At 48.9% G+C, this 21,790-nt stretch overlaps 4 protein-coding genes across 5 annotated transcripts; 1 reads left to right on the top strand and 3 right to left on the bottom strand.

Annotated features, from left to right (window-relative positions):
• Nucleotides 1-591: 591 nt before the first annotated feature.
• Nucleotides 592-3,348, bottom strand: LOC119196197 (proteasome subunit alpha type-4-like). Of its 2 annotated transcripts, none has more exons than XM_037451713.2 (9): nt 3,200-3,348; nt 2,753-2,778; nt 2,622-2,664; nt 2,184-2,346; nt 1,968-2,045; nt 1,728-1,816; nt 1,420-1,550; nt 1,116-1,239; nt 592-814 (listed from the first exon to the last, which is right to left on the bottom strand). In XM_037451713.2, exons 2-9 carry the CDS (start codon nt 2,753-2,755, stop codon nt 660-662), a joined length of 786 nt encoding a protein of 261 aa, XP_037307610.1. In that variant the 5' UTR covers nt 2,756-2,778; nt 3,200-3,348; the 3' UTR covers nt 592-659. The 2 variants fall into 2 exon arrangements, with proteins under 2 accessions (XP_037307610.1, XP_037307617.1); XM_037451720.2 differs by having other exon boundaries at nt 3,205-3,326.
• An 85-nt stretch (nt 3,349-3,433) lies between these two features.
• Nucleotides 3,434-6,446, top strand: LOC119196192 (solute carrier family 25 member 44-like). Its single transcript, XM_037451698.2, has 4 exons — nt 3,434-3,684; nt 4,286-4,950; nt 5,080-5,207; nt 5,389-6,446. Exons 2-4 carry the CDS (start codon nt 4,323-4,325, stop codon nt 5,578-5,580), a joined length of 948 nt encoding a protein of 315 aa, XP_037307595.1. The 5' UTR covers nt 3,434-3,684; nt 4,286-4,322; the 3' UTR covers nt 5,581-6,446.
• Nucleotides 6,447-7,393: 947 nt separating this feature from the next.
• LOC134127343 (transient receptor potential cation channel subfamily M member 6-like) lies at nt 7,394-9,500 on the bottom strand. The gene is made up of 9 exons (XM_062562025.1): nt 9,446-9,500; nt 9,318-9,368; nt 9,161-9,226; nt 8,773-9,044; nt 8,595-8,677; nt 8,321-8,526; nt 8,170-8,221; nt 7,978-8,090; nt 7,394-7,636 (listed from the first exon to the last, which is right to left on the bottom strand). Exons 1-9 carry the CDS (start codon nt 9,498-9,500, stop codon nt 7,539-7,541), a joined length of 996 nt encoding a protein of 331 aa, XP_062418009.1. The 3' UTR covers nt 7,394-7,538.
• Nucleotides 9,498-19,077, bottom strand: LOC119195902 (transient receptor potential cation channel subfamily M member 6-like). Its single transcript, XM_062562026.1, has 30 exons — nt 19,012-19,077; nt 18,793-18,872; nt 17,850-18,033; nt 17,539-17,752; nt 17,204-17,328; nt 16,935-17,106; nt 16,679-16,853; nt 16,455-16,578; nt 16,290-16,362; nt 15,969-16,069; nt 15,733-15,867; nt 15,576-15,629; nt 15,187-15,362; nt 14,752-14,806; nt 14,320-14,594; nt 13,967-14,195; nt 13,707-13,871; nt 13,514-13,660; nt 13,284-13,412; nt 12,943-13,194; nt 12,674-12,848; nt 12,198-12,312; nt 11,918-12,114; nt 11,712-11,844; nt 11,074-11,377; nt 10,404-10,968; nt 10,068-10,144; nt 9,887-9,983; nt 9,691-9,719; nt 9,498-9,617 (listed from the first exon to the last, which is right to left on the bottom strand). Exons 1-30 carry the CDS (start codon nt 19,027-19,029, stop codon nt 9,567-9,569), a joined length of 4,626 nt encoding a protein of 1,541 aa, XP_062418010.1. The 5' UTR covers nt 19,030-19,077; the 3' UTR covers nt 9,498-9,566.
• Between the last annotated feature and the right edge of the window lie 2,713 nt (nt 19,078-21,790).

The following is a 21,790-nucleotide window of genomic DNA, read 5'->3' on the forward strand; positions in this document are numbered from 1 at the left end:
TAATACAGAGGACGACCTTTGACCTCCGAGGGGGCGTGTCACCACGGCATTAACAGCCGCTGGTATCAGCCCATCCAGACAAAACATAGGGATCTAAAGGCAGTACATTTACCTCTAAGTAGGGATCAATGTACAACTACGGTATGTATATGTGTACTAAAGGCAGTACATTTGATGTGTCTGTACATAAAGTGAATTGAATGCTTTGGATCCACTTTTTAACTAAAAGTTAAGTTTAGTCGCCATCAAGTGGTGAAAATGAGACATGACACTACAAAGAGAAGACTCAAATAATCAATAATGTCATCGTTGGGATTTTTTGTCTAGAAATAATGGCTTCTATTATTGCTAAGAATTTTATTTTTCCACTTTAACAGAAATAAACAAATTTATGTACATATATTAATGTGTGTGTGTGTGTGTGTAGTTTTTCGTTGGGATGTTTCAGACATTCAGTGAAGGATGGAATATCCACTATAGAACAACACATTCAGATAATTACATCATTTATTTTTTAACAGTATAAAATCCATTTTGTAAAAGTTTTTAACAGAAAGGCGTCTTCATTTTGGGACAAAGACAACACAAGCATCAGTTTCAAAACTTTTAATGTAAAAGACAAAACGACAGCGGAGGGAAGGAGACGAGTCGCGCTTTGCTCATTTGTCCTTCTCCCTCTGCTCCTTCTCCTTCTTCTCCTTCTCCGACTTGGCCTCCTCGGCCTCGTGCCTCTTGATGAGCACCTCGACCTCCTTCTGCTTCAGCACTTTGATTTTGGTTTTCCCGTCTTCTCGTGTCAGAGTGGCGATTTCCACTGAAAGGAGTCAGAAGCGCTCCGTCATCACAAAGACTCATACGGACAGAGCTTTATGTGGAAGATACTACAGTATTTTAGGACGTCTAGATGAGAGCCCTTCTAACTATTCATACAAGCTGCAGTACTGATCACACAAACATTTAATTGACTTAATACCTTTTACTGCAGGCATGAAATAAATCCACATCATTAATAACTCATAGTTCAGTGAATACAATGATAAAATGCACATAAACATTTATTTGGTTCCACTGGTGAAGCTCATCAGCGGCTGATATTTAGGAGCTTTGGATCCCACCTTTCTCCGCTGACAGCTTGCTGACGTCCATCGTCTTGTTGAGGACTTTGACGGCCAAAGCCAGCGCCGAGGACAGGCTCATCTCGCCCTCTTTGAAGTCCTGCTTCAGCATGGACACGGCCGCCTGAGGCCCAGAGGACAACACGTCAAAGCCCCGTTACCACACAAAGGGTTTGTTTTATTCCACTTATAAATGAAATAAGTGTGTGATCGGTGCTTTCATGTCGGCCAGGAAACATTTCCATGAGAATATCGGTTGAATAAAAGGTTTAATACAAACACAGCGAAACAATTTCAAACTTACAGCGCTGTTGTTGCCGATGCAGGTGGCCTTCCAGCCCCCGTAGTTGCCACTCGGGTCACTCTGGTACAGCTGGAAGCCGTAGTGTTTGTCCCAGCCCATGTAGAGCAGAGAAACACCAAACGGCCTCTTCCCTGTCGAGACAAAGCACGCTGTTAGAGGAAGTCAAAATCCAAAAAGGACAATTATTGGAGGTGGTGACAAATGTTTTGAGGGTAAACATCTCCAAGAATGTCTCAACCCCAAAAAGGACACGTAGAATTCACCGGGAGGAAAACCAGCCATGAACTAGTCACAGCGGTGCAACTCGCCTCCGAACTGCGTGTATGCTTGTTTGATGTCACACAAAGCCGTCACCAGCTGCTCGCAGGGTATCGGCTCCTGGTACTGCAACAAGTACCTGAAGGATACAGAATAAACGAGTGAAGAAGCACATGCATTTTAGCAAATTTCATAGACATGTAATAAAGAAGTTTCCTATTTAGTTTGATCTCTGCTCATCACTCAAATGAAATGGCAGGGACAATCCCAGGTTGGGCTGCGGGACTCACCTCTGTGCAATCAGCCGCAGCTCATTGGTCAGCACGTTGGCATCTGATGTGATCCCAGCGACACTGCAGGCCAAATCACTGAAAGCAAAACCACACACACACACACAAGATCACTGCCAACCTGAAGAAAAGGATGGCGGAAGGTTCTCCGTGGTAAGAGCGGGTCGGGCTGAGGGGGGGGGTAGGAGAGTTGATTCTGCAGCTCAATTCACTCACTCGTTGAGCTTGTAGATCTTCTCGGAGAAGAAAACCTCGTCGAGCAGTTTGTGGATGTTGCGTCTCTCCGCCGCCAACAGCACTCCATCGTTGGCTAGAATCCCCAGACATGTTCCAGCGTGGCCGATGGCCTCCATCGCATACTCCACCTGGTACAGGCGTCCTGCAGGATATACACGGTCACAAATGTGCCATCGACGTGGTGGGAAACGCTGTCACCTTGTGTTTCTAAACACACACTGGGGATCAAAGTAGCTGGACAGCATCATTTAAGGAGCTTTCAGATGCAGGTCATGGGCTCCGTATGTGAAAGCTTCATCAGCTTCCCAAACAATGCCACGTTCATAAGGGAACATGCATGATGTAATGCCCACTTGATGCAAGATTAACAACTGAATAAATTGGTTCAGTATAAAGGTTTAGGAAAACAAGGCTTACCTTCAGGAGAAAATATGGTTGTTCGGGAATCATATCTACGAGACTAAATAACAAAGACAGAATAGATATTAGCTGACGGAAACAAGCCGCAGGATGTAACGAAGGTGGTGTGATATCGCAGAGATACTTGCCATCTTCTCCCGTCACTCAAACCCTCCTGCGAAACAAAAGTTGTAACGTTACAACTGATGGAGCAACCAGCCCAAAAGCAATCAAAGAGTAATGTTTCTGTCGATCATATACGGAAAATAATGTCTTCTTCCTTACACTATGACGAATATAAAGTACAAATAAAGTCTTTGTTATTGAATTTAGACAAGATTCAACAACACATCGATTTACAATCCCCTTTCGCCTCTGTCCGTGACAGCTAAGCTAGCTGCTAGCTGCTAGCTAACTACTGCTGAACAGAATGAATTTGCAATATCGGAGCGTGCTAGTTCGTTAGCATGCTATAAAGCTAGCTAACTCCTAGTAAATACAGTCCCCAGGCTGGACACGATCAAAATATCTCCGCTCTGATGCAGCGAACGAATCCAACAGTAATTTAGCGGATCATGAAATACTCATACAATTACCTTACGTAAATGCCTTGTTATTTAGCGATTTTCTCCACCAAAGCGAAAGGTTTAACTACTTTCAGTTTGATGTTGCTCGCACACACTCCAGTATGACCCGCCTTCCGCTGCCTCTGATTGGCTAACACGTGTTGCTTTCATTGGTTGGATTGGTTGGGGTCGACCACACGTTTCTGCGCGTGGGGCGGAGCCATATATAACACCTCTGTCCCGTGAGCGGCGACGCAGTGCTGCTGAGCGTTCAGCGTGCCGGAAGAGGAAGAAAAAGCTCTGCTGTCATTGGTTGCTTCAGCAACGTGTCATTTGAATGGTCACGGGAAGTACACTCACTAGCAAGAAGGTAGCCGACGAGTACGTCGTTACAGTGTCAGTTACTGAATGACGATACTCAGAACTGTATATTTTTGAATCGGCTGATTGACATGCTTTTCAAAGTCTGACACACATTTCACACATGGCCTTGTAATAAACACCTTTACAAATAGGTAAGTGCTTGCTAATCTCATCGAAGCTAATGCTATATAACCTCAGGGCTAGCTCAGCGTTAGCTATCACAAGCTTCACTCGCACGAGCATGTCCAGCAGCCACCGGGCACATTTTTATTAAAAAACGGTGTTGTCATTGTTTAGACCGACTTTGTTGGCGTTCATATGGAGTGTCTTGATCTACACGTCGGGCTTAGGAACACGATGTCCTCTGTCCCCGGTGCTACCGCTGGGGGGGTCAAGTACAACCCGGTGTCGCCCGGATGTTTAGAGCTAGCCGCAGGCAGACCAGCGGAGCGCCACCCGTAACCACACTGACGGCTCGGTGCTCATCGTCCAGGCCGATTGCATCATTCCGATCATCGTTATTCGCGTTAGCTTGTTTTTGTTGTTTTATTTCCGCGTGACCTTTGAACTCTGAACACAAAGATCAATAACAATATGTCAGGCCCCGCCGCGGACAAGTACGGGTTAAAGCGACGTGGGGAAGAATGCGGCGAGGACACACCTTTGGTCATCAGCTGTCGGTAGCAGTGACGCTATTGTCATGTCCCTGCACGAGGCTTGTGTGGACGGTCTAACAAACGCATGTTTGTGCAGGAATCAGTCTGATGAGGGGGCACCCACAGCTGTCAGGATGCAGCAGAAAAGGAACATCCAGATCATCGAGTGGGAGGACCTCGACAAGAGGAAGTTCTACTCGTTCGGGGTGTTCATGACGATGACCATTCGGGCCACCGTCTACCCGGCCACGCTGATCCGCACCCGGCTGCAGGTGCAGCGCGGCAAGTCCCTCTACGGCGGCACCTTCGACGCCTTCTTCAAGATCCTCCGCGCGGAGGGCGTCCGAGGCCTTTATCGCGGCTTCATGGTCAACACCTTCACGCTCATCTCGGGCCAGGCTTACATAACCACCTACGAGCTGGTGAGGAAGTACGTCTCCCAGTACTCTGAGGACAACACGGTGAAGTCGCTGGTGGCGGGCGGCTCGGCCTCCCTGGTCGCCCAGAGCATCACCGTCCCAATCGACGTGGTCTCTCAGCAGCTGATGATGCAGGGCCAAGGGGAGCACCTCACGCGCTTTCGCCTCAATTCCACCACGGAGGCGGGCAAGTCCAAAAAGGTGTTCGGCCAAACCAGGAACATTGTGGCGCAGATCTTTGCTGCGGATGGTTTCCGGGGCTTCTACCGGGGATATGTGGCTTCTCTGCTCACTTATATCCCAAACAGCGCCGTCTGGTGGCCTTTCTATCATTTTTACGCAGGTAAATTCTCTTTACCCCGTTGAAACACTTTGCCGATGTGTTTTTCTGTGTGTTCAAACGTCTGCAGCGAGAAACGAGTCCACCGGGCCTCGTCCTTTGGCTAATTAAAGTGTCTTTAATGTTCTCCAGAGCAACTCTCTAAGCTGGCCCCCAGTGACTGCCCTCATCTGCTTCTACAAGCCATGGCTGGACCTCTAGCAGCCGCTACGGCCTCAACCATCACCAACCCGATGGACGTGGTCCGAGCCAGAGTGCAGGTACCTACTGTGCATCCCTTTAGGCCCAGTGATAGAGTGATTGATTTGATTGATGTGCAGAAGTGAGGCTCAACCCCGAAGATGCAACGTGAACAAATTTACCTTCAGTTGTAAGTTGGTGACTCGGCTGGTCAACTTTAAACTGTTGCTACTGTGTGTGTGTGTGTGTGTGTGGTTTTAGGTCGAGGGCAGGTCTTCGGTCATCGACACCTTCAGGCAGCTGATCAAGGAGGAGGGCTACTGGGGTTTGACCAAAGGACTGTCGGCGCGCATCATCTCCTCGGGACCCACGGCCATCGTCATGGTGGTCGGCTACGAGTCGCTGAAGAAGCTGAGTCTGCGCCCGGAGCTGCTGGACTCGAGGCACTGGTAGAGAGCGGAGAACTGGCGGGTCGGAACCACACTGGATGAGAGAAACGTTTATTTAAAAAGGACTAGCTGAGGTATCAGACGTCGTGTTCACACCAACAGGTTCTGGTTGGTAACCAGATGAAGAGTCGGACCCGCGGGGGGGAGGGGAAGGTGGAGGCGTGTGTGCTGTGGGCAGAAGAGGAATCGACGCCTACTGGGTTTGTTGATCAGGGTTCAGAAGAAGGTCGAATAACTTGTTTGTTTTCTCGCCCGGGCGTGATGTCTGGATTTTTTCCTCTGGCTTTTATTCTTAAGTCACTGCCTTTTCAAGAGTGATCGAGACCATCTTTGTTTTTTGTTTTTGTTGAATGTGCGTGTGGAGAAACGTTGGCATTAGACATTTCACCCTCCGATGTGTAGCTATGTTACATTGACCCTTTGCTAAGTCCAACCGACGTGGCTGTTTCCATGCAAAACAGGGTCCACGCACAGTTTCTCTGAGGTACTGGTGTCTCTGGTGAAAGTAGCGCAGTGTTGAAGCAGCTCTGAGGGTGAGGATTGAGGAGCAGTCTGCAGGGTTTCCTCCTGTAAACGAGTGCAATACTGTAAGTGTTTAACCCTCTTGAGTTGTGTGTTTCCTGTCCATTGTGTAAATACTGTGTCTTAAAGGAATAAGCCTTTTACATCCTTTATTTCCGTCATGTTTTGGGGGATTATCGCTTCAAACCTTCACATCTTGTTTTTAAGATTTTTACTTCAATAGGAACCCCGTTGTGTCTCGTGGTTCTTTTTGGAATTAGACCTGTATAAATACGTATGTATTTAGCAAATTTCCCGAGAATCGCGGCTCCATAGGCATAAACATGTAATAAATATGTTTCCTATTTGGTTTGAATCACTCCACATAAATGGCTTTGTCTGTGAGAATCACATGTGTGCAGCTCATTGGTCTCCTTCCAAACGCCCCTCACCTGGGCCTTCAGTTAAACACTAGTGATCTGCTCATGTGACCCATCCACTGGATCCTTCCTCTGACCCCTGACCCCTGATCAGAGGCCAGTGACTCTTAGACATCACCTCCTCATTGAGGCTTGATGCATCTCTCAGGGAGAAGAGGGTTTGATACTTGTGTGCTGATAGAGCATGAAGTCACTGCACATCTCTTTGCATTGGGAGATTATTCCCATTTACTATTGTTGTTGTACTTATTTGGACTTCTATTCTGTTGTTGTGTTCTGTTTGCGTGACGTTTCATTGCAGTGAAACATTTGGAGCTGAATGTTACGGAGGGGGCTGATGACCTGACACGCCTTCACCACCCCATCAACACACAACATGGGCACACATTTTAATACAAATGTTGAAATGTTTCCTACACTCAGTCAAGTTCACTCCAACCCGTCCTCCCTTTTCCTGAGAAGACCTGTGTGAGTGGGAGAGGAAGAAATATTATTTATTTATTGTTTAAAATGTCTTTACATCCCAGTAAGAGCAATTCAAACAACAATGTAACTGAAACCTAGAAGCTTATTGGTCTTCAGCACCTCTTAAACGGGACTAACTGAACTAAACCAAAAATGCAATAAAATGAGACTTTATTTGTTGTTTTCAAAGTGCCAGCTAGGAGGAAAATGTGTATTTGATTACAGTGACAAACAGCTTGGACATTTACTTGTAAAATAACTCAACAAAGTATAAGTGCTTGATAATTATAACAACAATTGTCATTGCTTTAATGTCCAAATATTTGCATACAAAGTACGGAAAATAGTCATTTCGATTTTTGTCTTGAAAAAACAGAACTATATATTCTATTATGATTCATAAAACATATAATGATTTCACATCATGCTTGTGATGAGAGTTCAGTCTTTAGTCTCCCAGCTGAGGACATGTTTTAAGAGAACAAGTTTATCGGTTTAATCGGTGAAAATGCGCCTTAAACGCGTGGATAAAAGCGAGCGTGAGCTTCTTCTTTCTCTACTTCCTCGGGCAGCGGTCACGGGCCTCCGGTCCTTCTCCTCTGGTCGGCTTCGCCTCGCTGCTGTTCTTGCAGCTGTACGGACCCGTTCTTAAATCTGAACAACAGAAAGGTCAGTAAGCGACGTGCCGCTCCAATAACACAGTCCTCAAGTCCCTGCATCCCACATGCATCCCACATGCATCCCACATGCATCCCACATCCACAAGAAGAGGAATCTTAGAATCCAGAGGGTACCGAGGGTCTAGATGGCGCCGACCCACAGACGCTCATTATGTCTCAGCAGCACATCACAGAGACACGCTAATGTGTAATCAAAGACAAGAACAACAACGACAAAAAGAATCCTTTAAATCTTATTTTTTGTAAAAAATGAATGTTCCCCCCATGTTTTACCAACGTTTATACGCACACCTTCCCTCCCTGACCGGGTCTGACCTGCGAGGCCCAGTCTGTGGCAACAGGCACCGCAAGAATGCTTCTGCCGGAAAGCGCTGATGGCGGCATCTCCGAGGCTGTCTGGACCGAAAAGCATCTCACTGCTACTCCCCCTGCGACAGGGTGAGGAAAATACACATTCAAGGTCATTGAACGCTCCGGAATCAGAAGGGAAAGGTTTGCAAAACGTACCGTAGATGATCTGCCACAAGAACGGTTGGATCAGTCAGCTCCTCTCCTACACCTTCCCATTAAAAACAACAAGTCACCCCTCATTTAAAAGACCCATGGACACAAAGGCATGATGCAACACCTCCCCCCCCCCACCCCGAAGGAACCCTACCCTGCATATGGAGCACCAGGAGCTCTCTGCAGGAGTACTCGTAGGTCCAGTGGGAGAACGCCAGCAGCATCTCCTCCAGTGAACAGCAGGGGGCGACCTCTTCTCCGCTGCGGGTGTTGTACTTCCTGAAGTCCCCGGACATGTTCCTCTCGATGGTCAGCCACTGGCCATTTGAATGCCAGAGGACCAGCGCCACGTCCAGAAACCTGTTGGTGCGGGGGGGGGGGCGTTAGTACGTGCACCTACACATGCGTGCAGTTGACCGGACACACACCTCGGTGAGTGATGCATATCGGCGGGTTTGACCGAGTTGAAGACGCGCATCATCTCCTGGGCCGCTCTCTGCTGCTGGATCTCCTTCAGAAGCATCCAACAGTGTGAAAAACGTCACTTAAAAAGAAGCCATTCAAGCTCATCGTGGAGAAAATGAGAAACTTTTCAGGCGCACTCACCCTCAAGCACAGCTGCAGGGACGCCTCCTGCGGCCCGTGGGCTTTCGCCACGTACACCGCGCCAGGTGTGAGCGCGCCGCGCTCCGCCCAGGTACACAGCACCCTGCGGCCCCGCCGCAGGCCCCCCGCCCCCCCCAGAGGGGCCTCCGAGGGGCCGAGGGGCCGCAGCATGGCGGACAGGCCCCGTGTGGACCAGGAGCAGTCGGTGCCGCACTCGGGCTCAACGCCAGGGGACAACGGGTCCAGAGAGTAGACGCTCACCTCTTCGCCTCCTGCGGTGAAACGGAGGAACGAGGGAATGGAAGGAGAAAAAAAGGGGGTGGGGGGGGGGGGGGGGGGGTCGATTGTGGGAAATAAATGGAGCGTGAGCAAGAAAGCAGAGAGTCACCTGGAATGGAGACGGGGGAGAAGGGGATGGTGTGAGCCAGTCTCATCAGGTTGTTTCTCTCCACAGCTGCCGACACACGGACGAATCCAGGAATCAAAGAGGCAGTAAAACCAAACCGAATGAATCCGTGTTAACGTTCTGCATGATGTCTAAGTACCTGAATAGTTGGGGTACAAATTCTCAGAGGACTGGAACGAGGAGCTTTTTGCTGAAGCAAATGAGAGAAAAAAAAAGTCAATTTCACGATGACCGATTAAATAATAATAGAGATATATTTTTAAATGCAAATGTTGATAAATACCTTCGAGGCCGATCCCACTCTGTAAACTGTCAAATTCATAAAGAAAAACATTTGACACAATTCCAGGTCGTCCTCAGATGTTTCAGAACCAAAAAGAGTTTGGACTTACGACGACCTGCGGCTGGTGGAGCGGGGGCAGCCGGGGCGCCTGGCGTCCTGCGGGCCGACGGACACAGCTTCACATATCGCATCTGTCAGCCACATTTATAATGTTTCCCCACAACTTTACCTTTTTCAACCAATCCGTCGGTTCAACATCTGAAAACGATTTTGAGATTTTTATTATTCAAGAAGAGTGAACAGTTACAGGATCACTTCAGATCAGAGTTGGTTTGGGCTCTTCATGGAGCCTTCTTGCTTCAGTGGCTGCACTGTAAACTATTAACTAATAAGATCTCAGTATAATACTGTGTGCATCTCCTCACTGAGTCGACTGAGACTGGTTGAAGCCGACCAACACGTCGGCTCTCCCCTCGATCTCCGCTCCGTTCTCCAGCTGCCGCGGGACAGATTGGACGTTGCCTTCAAAGAACACGTCACAATGAGCAGCTTTCATGAGCCATTTGGTCAAATGTCACGAATGAAGTAAATCTGTGAACATCTCACAGTCTCCCGAAGCTTCGCTGTCTTCCTCTTGCGGCTTTTCCTTGAGACGTGAGTGGAGTCGGAGGACTTGGGCCTCTCTGTGGGAACCGAAACACCCCACCAGAGCAAATGGATCACACAGAAGATAGAAAGTACCAGTAGGTTTGGATTATTTCTCATTTTTTATTATAAAAAGAGTGCGGTACATGTAAACATTTTACGGATCTATATAAATATCCAGATCTAGTACTTACACAAAAATAAAGATAGTAGCATGCAAATATTTATCGGCACATGCTCATTTATTTGTTTTAAAGCGTTTATTTGTAACGGCTGCAATGCGATGTGCGACGTCACCTTTGCTGCGCGGCAGTGACGCGTCGTCCCTGAAACTCTTTGCGCCGGACCAAGTGTCTCTGTCCTTCGCTCCGTGGAGCAAAGGACAGGATCCCCTCGTCAGAGGGGGGGGCGTCACGGACAAAAGGTCCTCCTCCACACTGGATGGGCGGGATGTGCAGGGGCCACGGGGCGGGCCTCTGGGCGGAGGGGTCGCAGTCCTCCCGCTTCGGCTGCGAGGTCTGGACTGAGAACTGCCGTCGTCCTGAGAAAAGGCCGGATTGAGCAAACCCTCGGAGACGTGAGGAGGCTCAGACAGAAGGACAGCGTGAGAAGAGGCTCCGGATGGTTCTCCACTAGACAGCTCCTCTTCCTCCTCTTCCTCCTCTTCCACCGAAGTTTCCTCCGGACTTGGACGCACGTATGGCTCAACAGAAAGAGGAGATGATCCACAAGCCGGACGGGGTGTCTGACCCCTGAAACCATACGGATGATCACTCTCCCCGTGAAAGTGAGAGAAGGAAGCAGGACGCGAAGGTCTAGAGGCGCCCAGCCAATCCTCCACGGGACGGGCAACAGCTGCAGGCTGTAAAAAGGAGAGATATACGTAAAAAACGATGTTAACTGCTGGGTATTAAATCCTCATTCCATTTAACTCCACTTATCATGGTGAAAAGTCAACAGGAAGTACCTGATTCCTTCCTTCCTCTCCATCTTCATTGCGTCCTCGTCTGCTTCCCTCAGCTGCGACACTGCACTCCATTCTTCTCCGCGACCGGGTCCGGCTGCGAGGGAGGGCGTGCCGGGACGCTGCGGTCGGGGCACACGGAACCAGGCGGGCCTCCTCCGAGGCAGAGAGCAGACTGAGCGTGTCCACGGCCGCAGCCGACAGGTCCTGGAGGCGACCCAGCTGACAGTCCAGATCCAGCAGGCTGTCCTGAATGAAGAGGACCTTCTCCGAGACGTCCCCCACCATCGCGGACATCTCCTCGGCTCTGGTAGATCAGAACAGACGGTGATGCTGCGTGTTTGATGTTCTCGCCTTAGTGAACTCGTAATGTGATCATTTACACAGTGACCGGATGATAAAGTGTGTGTCTTCTGTGACTGCAGACTGCGTGAGGAAACAACGCAACAATGACATCGACAAAACTAGAGCTACGTTGTGTCTTTCTATGATGTGTCTGAACCAAAGCTGAGATTAAACTTTAAAATGTCCAAAAGAGGGGCATCGCCGCGTGGACGGGCCGCGGGGAACATCTACAAGGCCAGTGAGAAGCTCTCACTTCTCGAGCACAGGTACCAAATCGCTCAGAGTGTGGATCAGACCTCTCGGCTGTGGCTCTGATCCTGCTGATCTGACTGCCGTGGAGGCCGTCACTCTTCTCGTGGAAGTAGGCGTGAACACATTTCTCCTCGAACTCGTGGAGCCTCTTGCGATCCTCGTGGCTCAGCCAGAGCTCTGGTGGAAACGGGAAGGGACTTGAACCACAGGTTCACGCTGTGCACGGATCCACATCCACACGAGCACTCACTAAGTCCTGAGCCCCTCTCCTCCTGGTCAGCGTCCCCCGTCCATTTCCTGGCCACGGCCCTCGCACCTGAGGTCAGGTGACTGAGGAGGATCAGCGGCGGAGGCAGCCACGGCCTTTCCTGGTAGGTCATTATGTAGCGATGGCGGTTGTACTTCCACAGTTCGTTGGAGATTGATTTCATGTCAAAGTATATGTTGCTGTTATTGAGAGGACAACACAAACCTAAATAAAAGTGCTGTTGATTTTAGGGCACCGCAAAACATGCATTTGGAAGACTTACTTAAAAGATGCAATGAGAATGTTGACCATGATCAGATACTGGACGAACATGTAGACAGCTTGGAGGAAGGGAGTAAGGAAGGAAGCAGGAGGACACGAATCACCGGCAAAGCACTCTGTTAGGACCCCCCCACACACACACACACACACACACACACACACACACACGGACCTTAAACTAGCAACAATCAATAGCAGCATCAGCAGTGGGAATACAATGTTACAATTTGGCATTTATGAACCATGAGAAAAGCCTCATCTAAAAATAGATTTTTTTTCAACTAAACTAACTTTTGATTGACAGCCTTTAGCATCATACATCAGCTGTCAAAATAATCAATGAAGAACCATTTAAAAATGAGGTGAGAATAATTCAGTCTGCTTTTAAGTTTGATAAAACATGATCGTCGTTGACCGGGCATCGATCTGACTTTGATCCAGTCAGGGCTTCAACCAAAGTGTAAACAAGGGAACAACCCTCACCCTCGGATGGGTAGACCTCCCCGTACATCATCCAGTAGGGCATGAAGACGATGTCTCGAGCGATGCTCCAGGACGGCTCCTGGTCTGGCGACAGGATGGCCTTCCTGGACACCCCGAAGCACAGCAGCACTATTGCCATCATCACCACGATGAAGAACATGTTACTGGTCTGAGGAGACGGGGGGGGAGCGAAGAGACACGGGTGACTGAAAATGGGAAAGGAAGCACGTCTCCCCAACAGGTGGTGAGGCGTCTCTGCTCACCATCTTAGTGATCATGGTGAGGTAAGGGCCAGCGTCCTGGTTGACCGCCAGCAGGTCCAGCGCCCTGATGAACCAGAAGATGATGTCCAGACAGTAAATGATGCGTCCTGCCGTGTGGTAGGGGTCAGCATACCAACGCAGGGTCAACCCGGTCAGGAAGAAGAGGATGGCCACCACGTCGGACGCGTTCCAGTACTCTGAGAACCAAATCTTCAGCTTCTGGCTCAGCTTCTTCGGCTCAGACATGAGAACCTGATGGAGATTTACATATTTGATTGATCCACAAACATCTAAACAGCTCCAGAATCACGGAATGAGGAGAAATAAAGAAGCTGACTCACCTCTCGGGTTTTCTCCACGGCAGTGGACACGATGTACGCTATGACCAGCCACTCCTGGACGCTGGGTAGATCCTGCATCTCCACCAGGACCACCTGGCAGAACAACACCAGGAAGGCCAAGTAGAAAATCTAAAATGGAAAGAGAGCCAAGAAAGTGTCATATCACACATGCTGCATCAAACACGGAGGAAATGCTATTGGACACCATGGACACCATGGACACCACCCACTGTGTGAAACCAGAACTTGACCACGGGAGCTGCGTAGAAGTCGTAGACCCGTGTGATCCAGGAGAGACACAGCGTCGCAGAGGGCACCGTTTCCGACGCGTGGCCAAAACATCTGCCACATCTGCCTCGCTCTGCATCCCGACCGCCCTGCGGCACCAGAGTCCAACGCGTCAGAGGGCAGAATGCGAGACACGTGCGTCTCTGGCGCGTGATCCGTTACCTCGTCGGGCGCTGCAGACTTCACGGGCTCAAGTCCAAAGGGCATTGCCTCATGGGATTGTGGAACATGACACATCTCAGCTTTGCTTTTGAACTCCAGAAGTAAGATGGCGGGAGGCAGAAGAAGGCTCAAAATGATCTGAAGTCATCATGAAAGCGGAATATTAACATTGAACTGAACATTGAATGGATTTAAACTCATCATCTTCATCTGACTCTGTTCACAGTGTTCACCTTGACAGAGGAGTTTTTCCTCATGTTGAGCGGACCGGTCCACAGGTCAGTGAGCAGGGTCTGAGTGCAGGAGTGTGAGACGAAGGACCGGTGACCCGAAGAGACGGCCATCTGCAGACAGGTGAAGTGACTCCACGCCTCCATCTCCGAGGTCAACAGCTTCATGGCCATCTGCTCGTTCTGGCGAAATGCGCAGTCCAACAAGTCCACCGCCAGCTGCCCGAACTCACTGAGACACACAGACGGGAGACGTTGTTGCACCTTTTAAAGGGTTTTCATTATTGACGGCTAGAAATGCTCCGATTGGATGTTGCTGCTCTGTCGCGTCGCAGCGGTCGGTATCACGCGCTCACAGTGAATGCGTCCGGAACCGCTCCAAGACGTGGTCGTCCACGCTCCCCTGCTGGGCCTCGTGGGCCATGGAGCGGTAAAGTTTGAAGGCCACGGCCGCGCGCGCCATCACTTCCTCGCCGTGCTGACACAGGAAGAGCGCCATCTGGTGGCGCTGATGAAGAATGGCCCACACGAACAGGTCGTTGAAGCTGAAAGGAACCGGGAGCGGAGCGTCGCCGTGGCCGCGGCGGGGGGGCGGCGACGGGATCTCTGCTCTGCTCCCGGGCGACACGACCTGCACAAGGATTGGACCGAACCAACGTCGCAGCATTGGATCCCATGAGGGCAACAATGTGTGAACGTTTGTACAAAGCACATTTCTAGATAAACCTTTTTAAATCAATTTAATTCAATTTGAATAGCTTCAATTATGAGAAGAAAGACCAACTCACCAACTTGGGTTTGCAGGGCTGAGCCGCTCTGAAGAACTTCTGGTCCTGAAGGGCCCTGCCCCCCGTGGAGCATGGAATTAATCCCCGTCTCTGGTTCGACGTGGAGGCGGGACTGTCCCAGGTGCCCTGCTATGAACCCCCCCCAAAACACGAGGAGAAGCTGTTGTTCATCAGTGAGTGAGAGTTTTTACTCGACATCGTTGTTCAGGACATTTATTAACACATCCACATGTGACACACGTCTGCGCCAGCTGCAAGAGACGCCAAGTCTGTACAAAGCGTGCGACATGAGTTCCTGGAGCCACGATCCAGTTCCAGAAGAAATCACCCTGAATGTCGGTTCAAAAGGTCACAAGCCCTGTCGACTAAGGGAAAACGTTATGTGGGTTTAAGCGTAGTTACACCTAATGAGCCCAAACAGCATTTAACAAGGACATCAAAACACGACGGACAAAGACAGGAAGCGCTGCGGCTACTTTGTCCAGCCGGCTGCTGTAGGCCGCTCTGAAGTGCTTCCGTGTGTAGGGGCTGCGGTACGCCCCCCCCATGAGGAACTCCATCACCAGGCCCACGTCAACCAGGGACAGGCGGTAACCCGAGGGAAGAGAAGTCTGAAAGAAAGAAACATTTAGGTTAGCCCAGACCTAAATGTTTGATTAGAAGCTGAAGAAGAACAGGATGAAGTTTGATGAGTGGGCTTTGTTTACAATGACTAAATAAAAGAGATGTAGAGTATGACAGTAGACCCAATGATCACCTGTTAAAGCCAGTACCTGATGAGTAAACAGAATAAATGAACATCCCTATGATCATAAGCTGCTCACCTGTTTTGCATCTTCAACCAGGTGGCGTAGGAAGCGGCCCGTCTGCCCCCGTGGCTGCAGAAGAACACGTTGTTGTTGTTTTTTTATTATTTAAATGGTTGATACGTGAGATGGCCAGGTCTAATAACAAGTCGGTCCTATATTGTGTCATAGTGACCATGTTGTAGAGCTCCTCCAGGCGATCCACAGTCAGGAAGCGGCTCATGGTCATGCCGTTGTCAATCAGCAGTTTGACAAAACTGACCCGGTCCATCACCAGAGCGTCCAGCATGGCCTGCTCCAAGGAGCCCACCTGCACAGCAAACCAGCATCGTTACAATGAGCGATACGATGTACAACAAGAAAACACGCATTACACGCAACGTGCAGTAGTGAGTCAGTGCTGTGTCTCACCTTCCAATGCTGACCGTACACCAGGACGTCTTTCTGGGCTATGTCCGCCCTGTCCCAGGCCAGGGCCGTGCCCAGCTGCTCTGCAGGACCGGCCTTGGTGCCTGGTCACCGTGGAGAAGGAACAAGCGTTTAAACCGGCCTCCCACCTGGCAGTTTGACTCAGCAGGAGAAGCCCATTTCCATCGTTAATGACCGTTCCATTGTTTCATTGATGTGCACAATAGACAACATCCATCATGTCGCAGTTATTACTGGTAACAGGTGGTTTTCCTGCTAGGACATGTTTGCATTTCGTCCCAATCATCACAGAAAGCTGAATACCCTTGAGACTTGTGGTCAAAATGGCTGCATCAGGCGCCGCTTGGTCCTCCGACTCGGAGTCAAAGATGGTTATCTATAATTCAGAGACATATTGCATGTTGGAAGTGGTGAGAGGTCCATGTCTTGAAGCACAACATCAACGTTCCCAAACGGTGTTTGACTTACAGACTCTCTGTGATTCATGCACTGCAGAAGGACGCTGCAGAGATGAGAAGCTTCCGCTGACTCAACTCCAAACACATTTCCAATCCTGACGAGGAAGTCCTCCTTGATGTCGGCACCCAAAGGCCTGAAGTAACGCAGTGACGGCGTAAGTTGGATGTGTGACATGTCTGCTCGTCTAGTTTCCTGCACCTGCTGCTGTAGATGGAGTAAAAGGACACTCATACCTGCCGATGGAAGTCTGCTTGTGTAAGAAGGCGATCAGGTCGGCGGCCCGGCCCGATCCCTCCAACACAAACACCGGCACCGGGGGCACATTGCTGACGTAGTCCAACACCGTGGACACCAGGGACGGGCCTCCCTCCACTACCACACACACCACAGGCACTCCTTGGTTAAGTCCTGCCAAGAAGGGAAGAGAGAGTGGCATAACATGTCTGCCTGTAAGCACTAAAACACACACACACACACACAGTGACTCACGGGGGTGTATCTTCTGCAGGTGGATGTGTTTCTCCAGCTTCCTCCTGAGACCCTGTTGGCAGCCATGTTTTCCCAGCGTTCCATCATCCACCAGCAGGAAGTGTGAGTGGAAACCATTGAGGAAGGCCCCCCTGCTCAAAGGGTCCCCGAGTGGCTGGTAGGGCCTGAGCACCTGGGCCCAGGTGATGAAGAGTGACATTTAGAGACACAAGGTACGCGCACGCATCCTCAGTGACAAACCGATGACGTCCACAGTTTGCAGCGCTCACGTCTCTGCCCACGAGGTCCGTGTTGCTGTCTATGACCCCCCACGGCGCGATGCCGACTGCGTTTCTCCTCCTCAGGCTGTGGCCCCCAAACGCCTTCACTGCCTCGCCCACGTGCCTAGACACACCTGGAGCATGCAGAGAGCAGCTGAGCGAACAGAGTCACACACACACACACACACACACAGCGGCAAAAACAGACACTTTGACTGAGCACCAAAAATGACGGGTTTCTCCGCCCGTTTCACACCGGGACCCACAGCGACCCCCGGTGGCGTCGTGCCATTCAACTTCGGGGGGGGGGCGACCTCCCACGACCCGGGCGTGCGTCGACCTGCCTGTGTGGACGCCGTCGGTGAGGATCCACGCTCCGGTGCTGAGCGCGGCGCCCATCAGCCCTTTGCCGAAGGCCTGCTTGACCCTGGGGGGCAGGGGGAAGTCCTCCGAGCCCCCGTGGACGGTCAGAAGCAGCTTGGGTCTCTCCATCTGCCACTCCGTCAGCATGAGTTGGAGGAGCACCTCCGGCTTGGAGTCCACACCCACACGAGCAAACTGCAGGGGGGGGGGGAAACAAGGCTCTTTGCGTAACATTGCTTGTCTTGGACGGACAGGATCGAGCTGAGCTGTTAGCGTTCGTGGAAAGGCCGACCTTGGCTCGCGCGGCTCTGTCCTGGAAGTCGATGGTCCCGTAGGCGTCGGTGGGACTGGCCCTGGTGTGGAGCTCCACGGACCAGCCCTCCTCCAGGTCCCGGCCAGGACCAGGGCAGAGGGATGCGGGGGGGGGCAGGGACTCGTGCCAAGGGTGCTCCACAACCAGGCGGCCACAACAACATCTGTCAATTCATAAATGATGTCATTCATTAGCAGGTGCTGCGAGTCGCAGACAAGTCAGAGTCACTTCTTCTTTTCTTGTATCCTGCGCTTACATTGATTGAAGGTGTTTGCCAGCGACGCGCCACTAAATGCAGGAATTGATGGGAAACATTCACAGATACCTGAAAGGCCTCCATCTGGCCTGTTTGCACCGAGGTGCAGGAATTTGTTCCCCTTTCCTCTTCACCCCCCCTTTGTCCTTTGGATGTTTGGCTGTGTTCATCCTTTTCAGCCCCACAAAGACCCCACAGACCTCTGATCCATTCACAAAACATGTTTATTTTCTTACTATTATGAAAGCAACAAAACTAAACACATCGCCACGATCACTTTCATCGAGGCAGTGTTTCTTTTCTAAATTTGATCATATTAAATGTGGCAAGATACTATAAAATATAAAAGGCCAAAAAAGGGAACGATGAAATGTAGGTAACACAAGATCTTCATTGGACGAGGGGGGGGGGGGGGGTGTTGAGGGGGAGGCAGATGGGTGTAAAGACGCACATGGACACGCAATTCATAGACTATACCTGATGGGGTTTTGGCATACGGGACACATTATAAGAATCCATGTGGTGTCTATTCCTGGAAGGAAGGGCTGAGAGCCAAATAGCTCTCAGAAAAACTGCTGATATTAAATGAGTGTGGAACTAAACAATTCATCTTGTATTTCTTCTGAGAATCATAAAAACCTGTTCTTTTCTGGAAGCTCAGATTACCTTTGCAGGTCTCCAGATGAAGGGATGAACTTCACACACTCTCTCTTGGAGAAGGACTCCTCAATCCAAGACCTCCGCGGCTGCAATGAGAAGAGGAAATATTTAGTCAGAGTACACAAGTCCTGGAGCAGCTCACCACTATCTTCTCTGCAGCTGCATTGTTGAACTCAAACGTGCAGAAAGAACACAACACTTTTCTGGAGAAGTTGAACAGGTGACCTTTCCGGTGAAGCTCATTAGTGCGGCAGCAGCAGCAGCCCTCTGTGCACACAGAGCACTACTGAGACTGAAGGTCCTCCCCATCACCACAAGATGGAAAAGCACCAGCCAATGAGAGGTCGAACACATGCTTTCTTCATGCTCCACTTGTTCTTTCAAGGTCTGTCCAGCTCCTGCTGTCTGTTTCACAGAAAAACTTAACAATTACTGAGTAGCGAATTGTGAGGAAACATCTGCACATCCCCTCCCTGAGATTAGTACACGCGGCTGGAAGGGAGCAGACTGTGTGAACACTAAACACATTTGTATGGCTATATACTGTATATATATATATATATCAAATAAATATTTACATCTATGGCCACTGAGTATCAAGGCTTTCATAAGAAACCTGATGTAACATTTTGACCAACTTGTTTCCTTCATAGTAGCACTAATAGCACTAGTAGCACAATTTCACTACTATCAGATGAAAAGACGTATTTCAGAATATTTGCTTTCATAAAATGGAAATACAGATTAGAGGTACCTGACCCTGACCCTTTTGTAAGCAAATACATACCAATTAAAACTTAAATTGTGCAGCCTTAGATCTAATGTTAAACAGTTTGCTTTAGAAATAACAAATGATTTCATATGAATGATGGAGAAAGAAAAGATGAAAGAGTTAATTAGGTTAAATGTTAACTTTGGCCGACATTGAAACCACATCAAAACTTTGCTAACATTAGCTATTTACAAAACGGCAGCTAATAGGTAACGTTTAATGAATAGTCCACATGTGCCTCGAGGCGAATCCCACCTTCTCCTCTGGAACCAACGGAGCACGAGGCGCCTTTGATCCGCCGCAGGTCCAAAGGGCAGCGAGAGCCTGGAGGAGACCATGACCTCCTTTCACCTCCAGAGCCCACGTGTGTTGTGTCCTCCACGGTGGTCCTAGAGAAGGAGCCGTGTCCACCATCAATCGGCACCCTATAACTCCAAATGACCTCATCAAGATATTTGGACTCCAGTTTGTGGTCGAGAGCCTCCTTGTTGCTTGTTACCACCAGAGCAGCTCTCAGCATCTAGCTAAGAGAACTGGAGAGGCCTCGGGTGGCCAGGACCCCCACCCCACAGAGCATCCGTGCAGAGACCTGAAGGTGGCATTTCTAGAAGATCGGCCAAAAAGAGCGACGTGAACTTCCCCGATCCAAGTTTGCAGAGTTTTTTTGTTGCTTTGCTTGTTGTTTTTTGTTGTTTTGTTTGTTTGTTGCTTTGTTTGTTGCTTTGTTTGTTGATTTGTTTGTTGCTTTGTTTGTTGTTTTTTTGTTGCTTTGTTTGTTCTTTTTTGTTGCTTTGTTTGTTGTTGTTGTTTTTTTTGTTGGTTTGTTTGTTGATTTGTTTGTTGGTTTGTTTGTTGTTTTTTTGTTGCTTTGTTTGTTGATTTGTTTGTTGCTTTGTTTGTTGTTTTTTTGTTGCTTTGCTTGTTGTTTTGTTTGTTTGTTGCTTTGTTTGTTGATTTGTTTGTTGCTTTGTTTGTTGCTTTGTTTGTTGATTTGTTTGTTGATTTGTTTGTTGGTTTGTTTGTTGTTTTTTTGTTGCTTTGTTTGTTGATTTGTTTGTTGCTTTGTTTGTTGTTTTTTTGTTGCTTTGCTTGTTGTTTTGTTTGTTTGTTGCTTTGTTTGTTGATTTGTTTGTTGCTTTGTTTGTTGCTTTGTTTGACACAAAGGAACTGCATCTGTATTTTGTCGTGCAACCTTGTGTCGTACAAAGCAAACGGATGAACCTTGAACCATAATAAACTTGCACTAGATTCTATGAACATGTTTCGCCACAATACTGCGAAGTCTGAATGATTTCTGAATCCACTGTTTGTATTAATTCTGCACCTGAAGGCAGCAGAGCTTTGAGGCCACGCAGCAGCTGAAAGCCAGATCACTCATTTGTGGTTTAGTCTCACAAGTCATAACAGGTGGATGAACTCAAGCGTTCTGATTGGTTGAGAGTGAGTCATGGGACGCACTGTAATGAGCCATAATGTACACCTGAGCGTTCCATATCACCTCCCCGCTTTGTTTAAAATTGGCCAATGAAGAACATGTGTTATTAATGTTATAGGGACACCTGGTGAATACGGAGTTTATTTTAGGTCAATTTACACTCATCATCTTTAAAGGGCCTGTTCAGATGAAGCCGAAAAACGGTCAGCTTCGTTACTTGAATGGGCCTCGTCATAATAATAATAAAAAACCTTATTCAAACAGTACAGAAACCCAATAAACTGACACTGAAATGCTGAGATAGAGTTTTATCCTCCAGACGCGAATGAGGAAGGAAACGGTGCCCTCTTTTACAGGTAAGCAAGTGTTTGAATGAACTGTGTTATTTCTAACTGAACTGGAGTCTTAATAGAACGCTTGTCACTGAAATGAGACTCGCTGGTCCTCCTTAAGGCGACACTACGTCTTATTAAAAGGTCATGAAATATCTGTTAAGCTCGTCACAAATTGACAGTCCGGTTAAAGTGGTAATTATTAACATAACTGTGCCCGATCTCTAAAAAGAAAACCCAACATTGAATGTTTAACTGCCAGCGTCAAATGTTATTGTATAAGTACTCATGAAGGTACTTGGCAATGACAAGTACTCAATCGCAGAGGGGAGCAGCCACACTATCACTATTTTTGTACAATTATAACATGACAAAGTGACATTCTGTACGTACAGTCACAGTGAAACTCATGATTACTGATGATTAATGCTGATAATTATTGATTTGTTACTGTGGGACCTCCAT

Source organism: Pungitius pungitius, chromosome 4 (genome assembly GCF_949316345.1).
Source record: "Pungitius pungitius chromosome 4, fPunPun2.1, whole genome shotgun sequence".
Classification (NCBI taxonomy): Eukaryota; Metazoa; Chordata; class Actinopteri; order Perciformes; family Gasterosteidae; genus Pungitius; species Pungitius pungitius.

Coding starts and splice junctions, on each gene's coding strand:
- LOC119196197 (XM_037451713.2), bottom strand. Junction 2,347..2,621: donor AACCATATTTTCTCCTGAAG/GTAAGCCTTGTT, acceptor TATATCCTGCAG/GACGCCTGTACCAGGTGGAG. Junction 815..1,115: donor CAAGCTGTCAGCGGAGAAAG/GTGGGATCCAAA, acceptor GACTCCTTTCAG/TGGAAATCGCCACTCTGACA.
- LOC119196192 (XM_037451698.2), top strand. CDS start 4,323: ATGCAGCAGAAAAGGAACATCCAGATCATCGAGTGGGAGGACCTCGAC. Junction 4,951..5,079: donor TTTCTATCATTTTTACGCAG/GTAAATTCTCTT, acceptor AATGTTCTCCAG/AGCAACTCTCTAAGCTGGCC. Junction 5,208..5,388: donor TGGTCCGAGCCAGAGTGCAG/GTACCTACTGTG, acceptor GTGTGGTTTTAG/GTCGAGGGCAGGTCTTCGGT.
- LOC134127343 (XM_062562025.1), bottom strand. CDS start 9,500: ATGAATTTGACAGTTTACAGAGTGGGATCGGCCTCGAAGGTATTTATC. Junction 8,678..8,772: donor CCCTGCAGCTGTGCTTGAGG/GTGAGTGCGCCT, acceptor ATGCTTCTGAAG/GAGATCCAGCAGCAGAGAGC. Junction 8,222..8,320: donor CCTGGTGCTCCATATGCAGG/GTAGGGTTCCTT, acceptor TTTAATGGGAAG/GTGTAGGAGAGGAGCTGACT.
- LOC119195902 (XM_062562026.1), bottom strand. Junction 13,872..13,966: donor GGAAAAACTCCTCTGTCAAG/GTGAACACTGTG, acceptor TGATGACTTCAG/ATCATTTTGAGCCTTCTTCT. Junction 11,845..11,917: donor GGAGAGGGGCTCAGGACTTA/GTGAGTGCTCGT, acceptor CGTTTCCACCAG/AGCTCTGGCTGAGCCACGAG.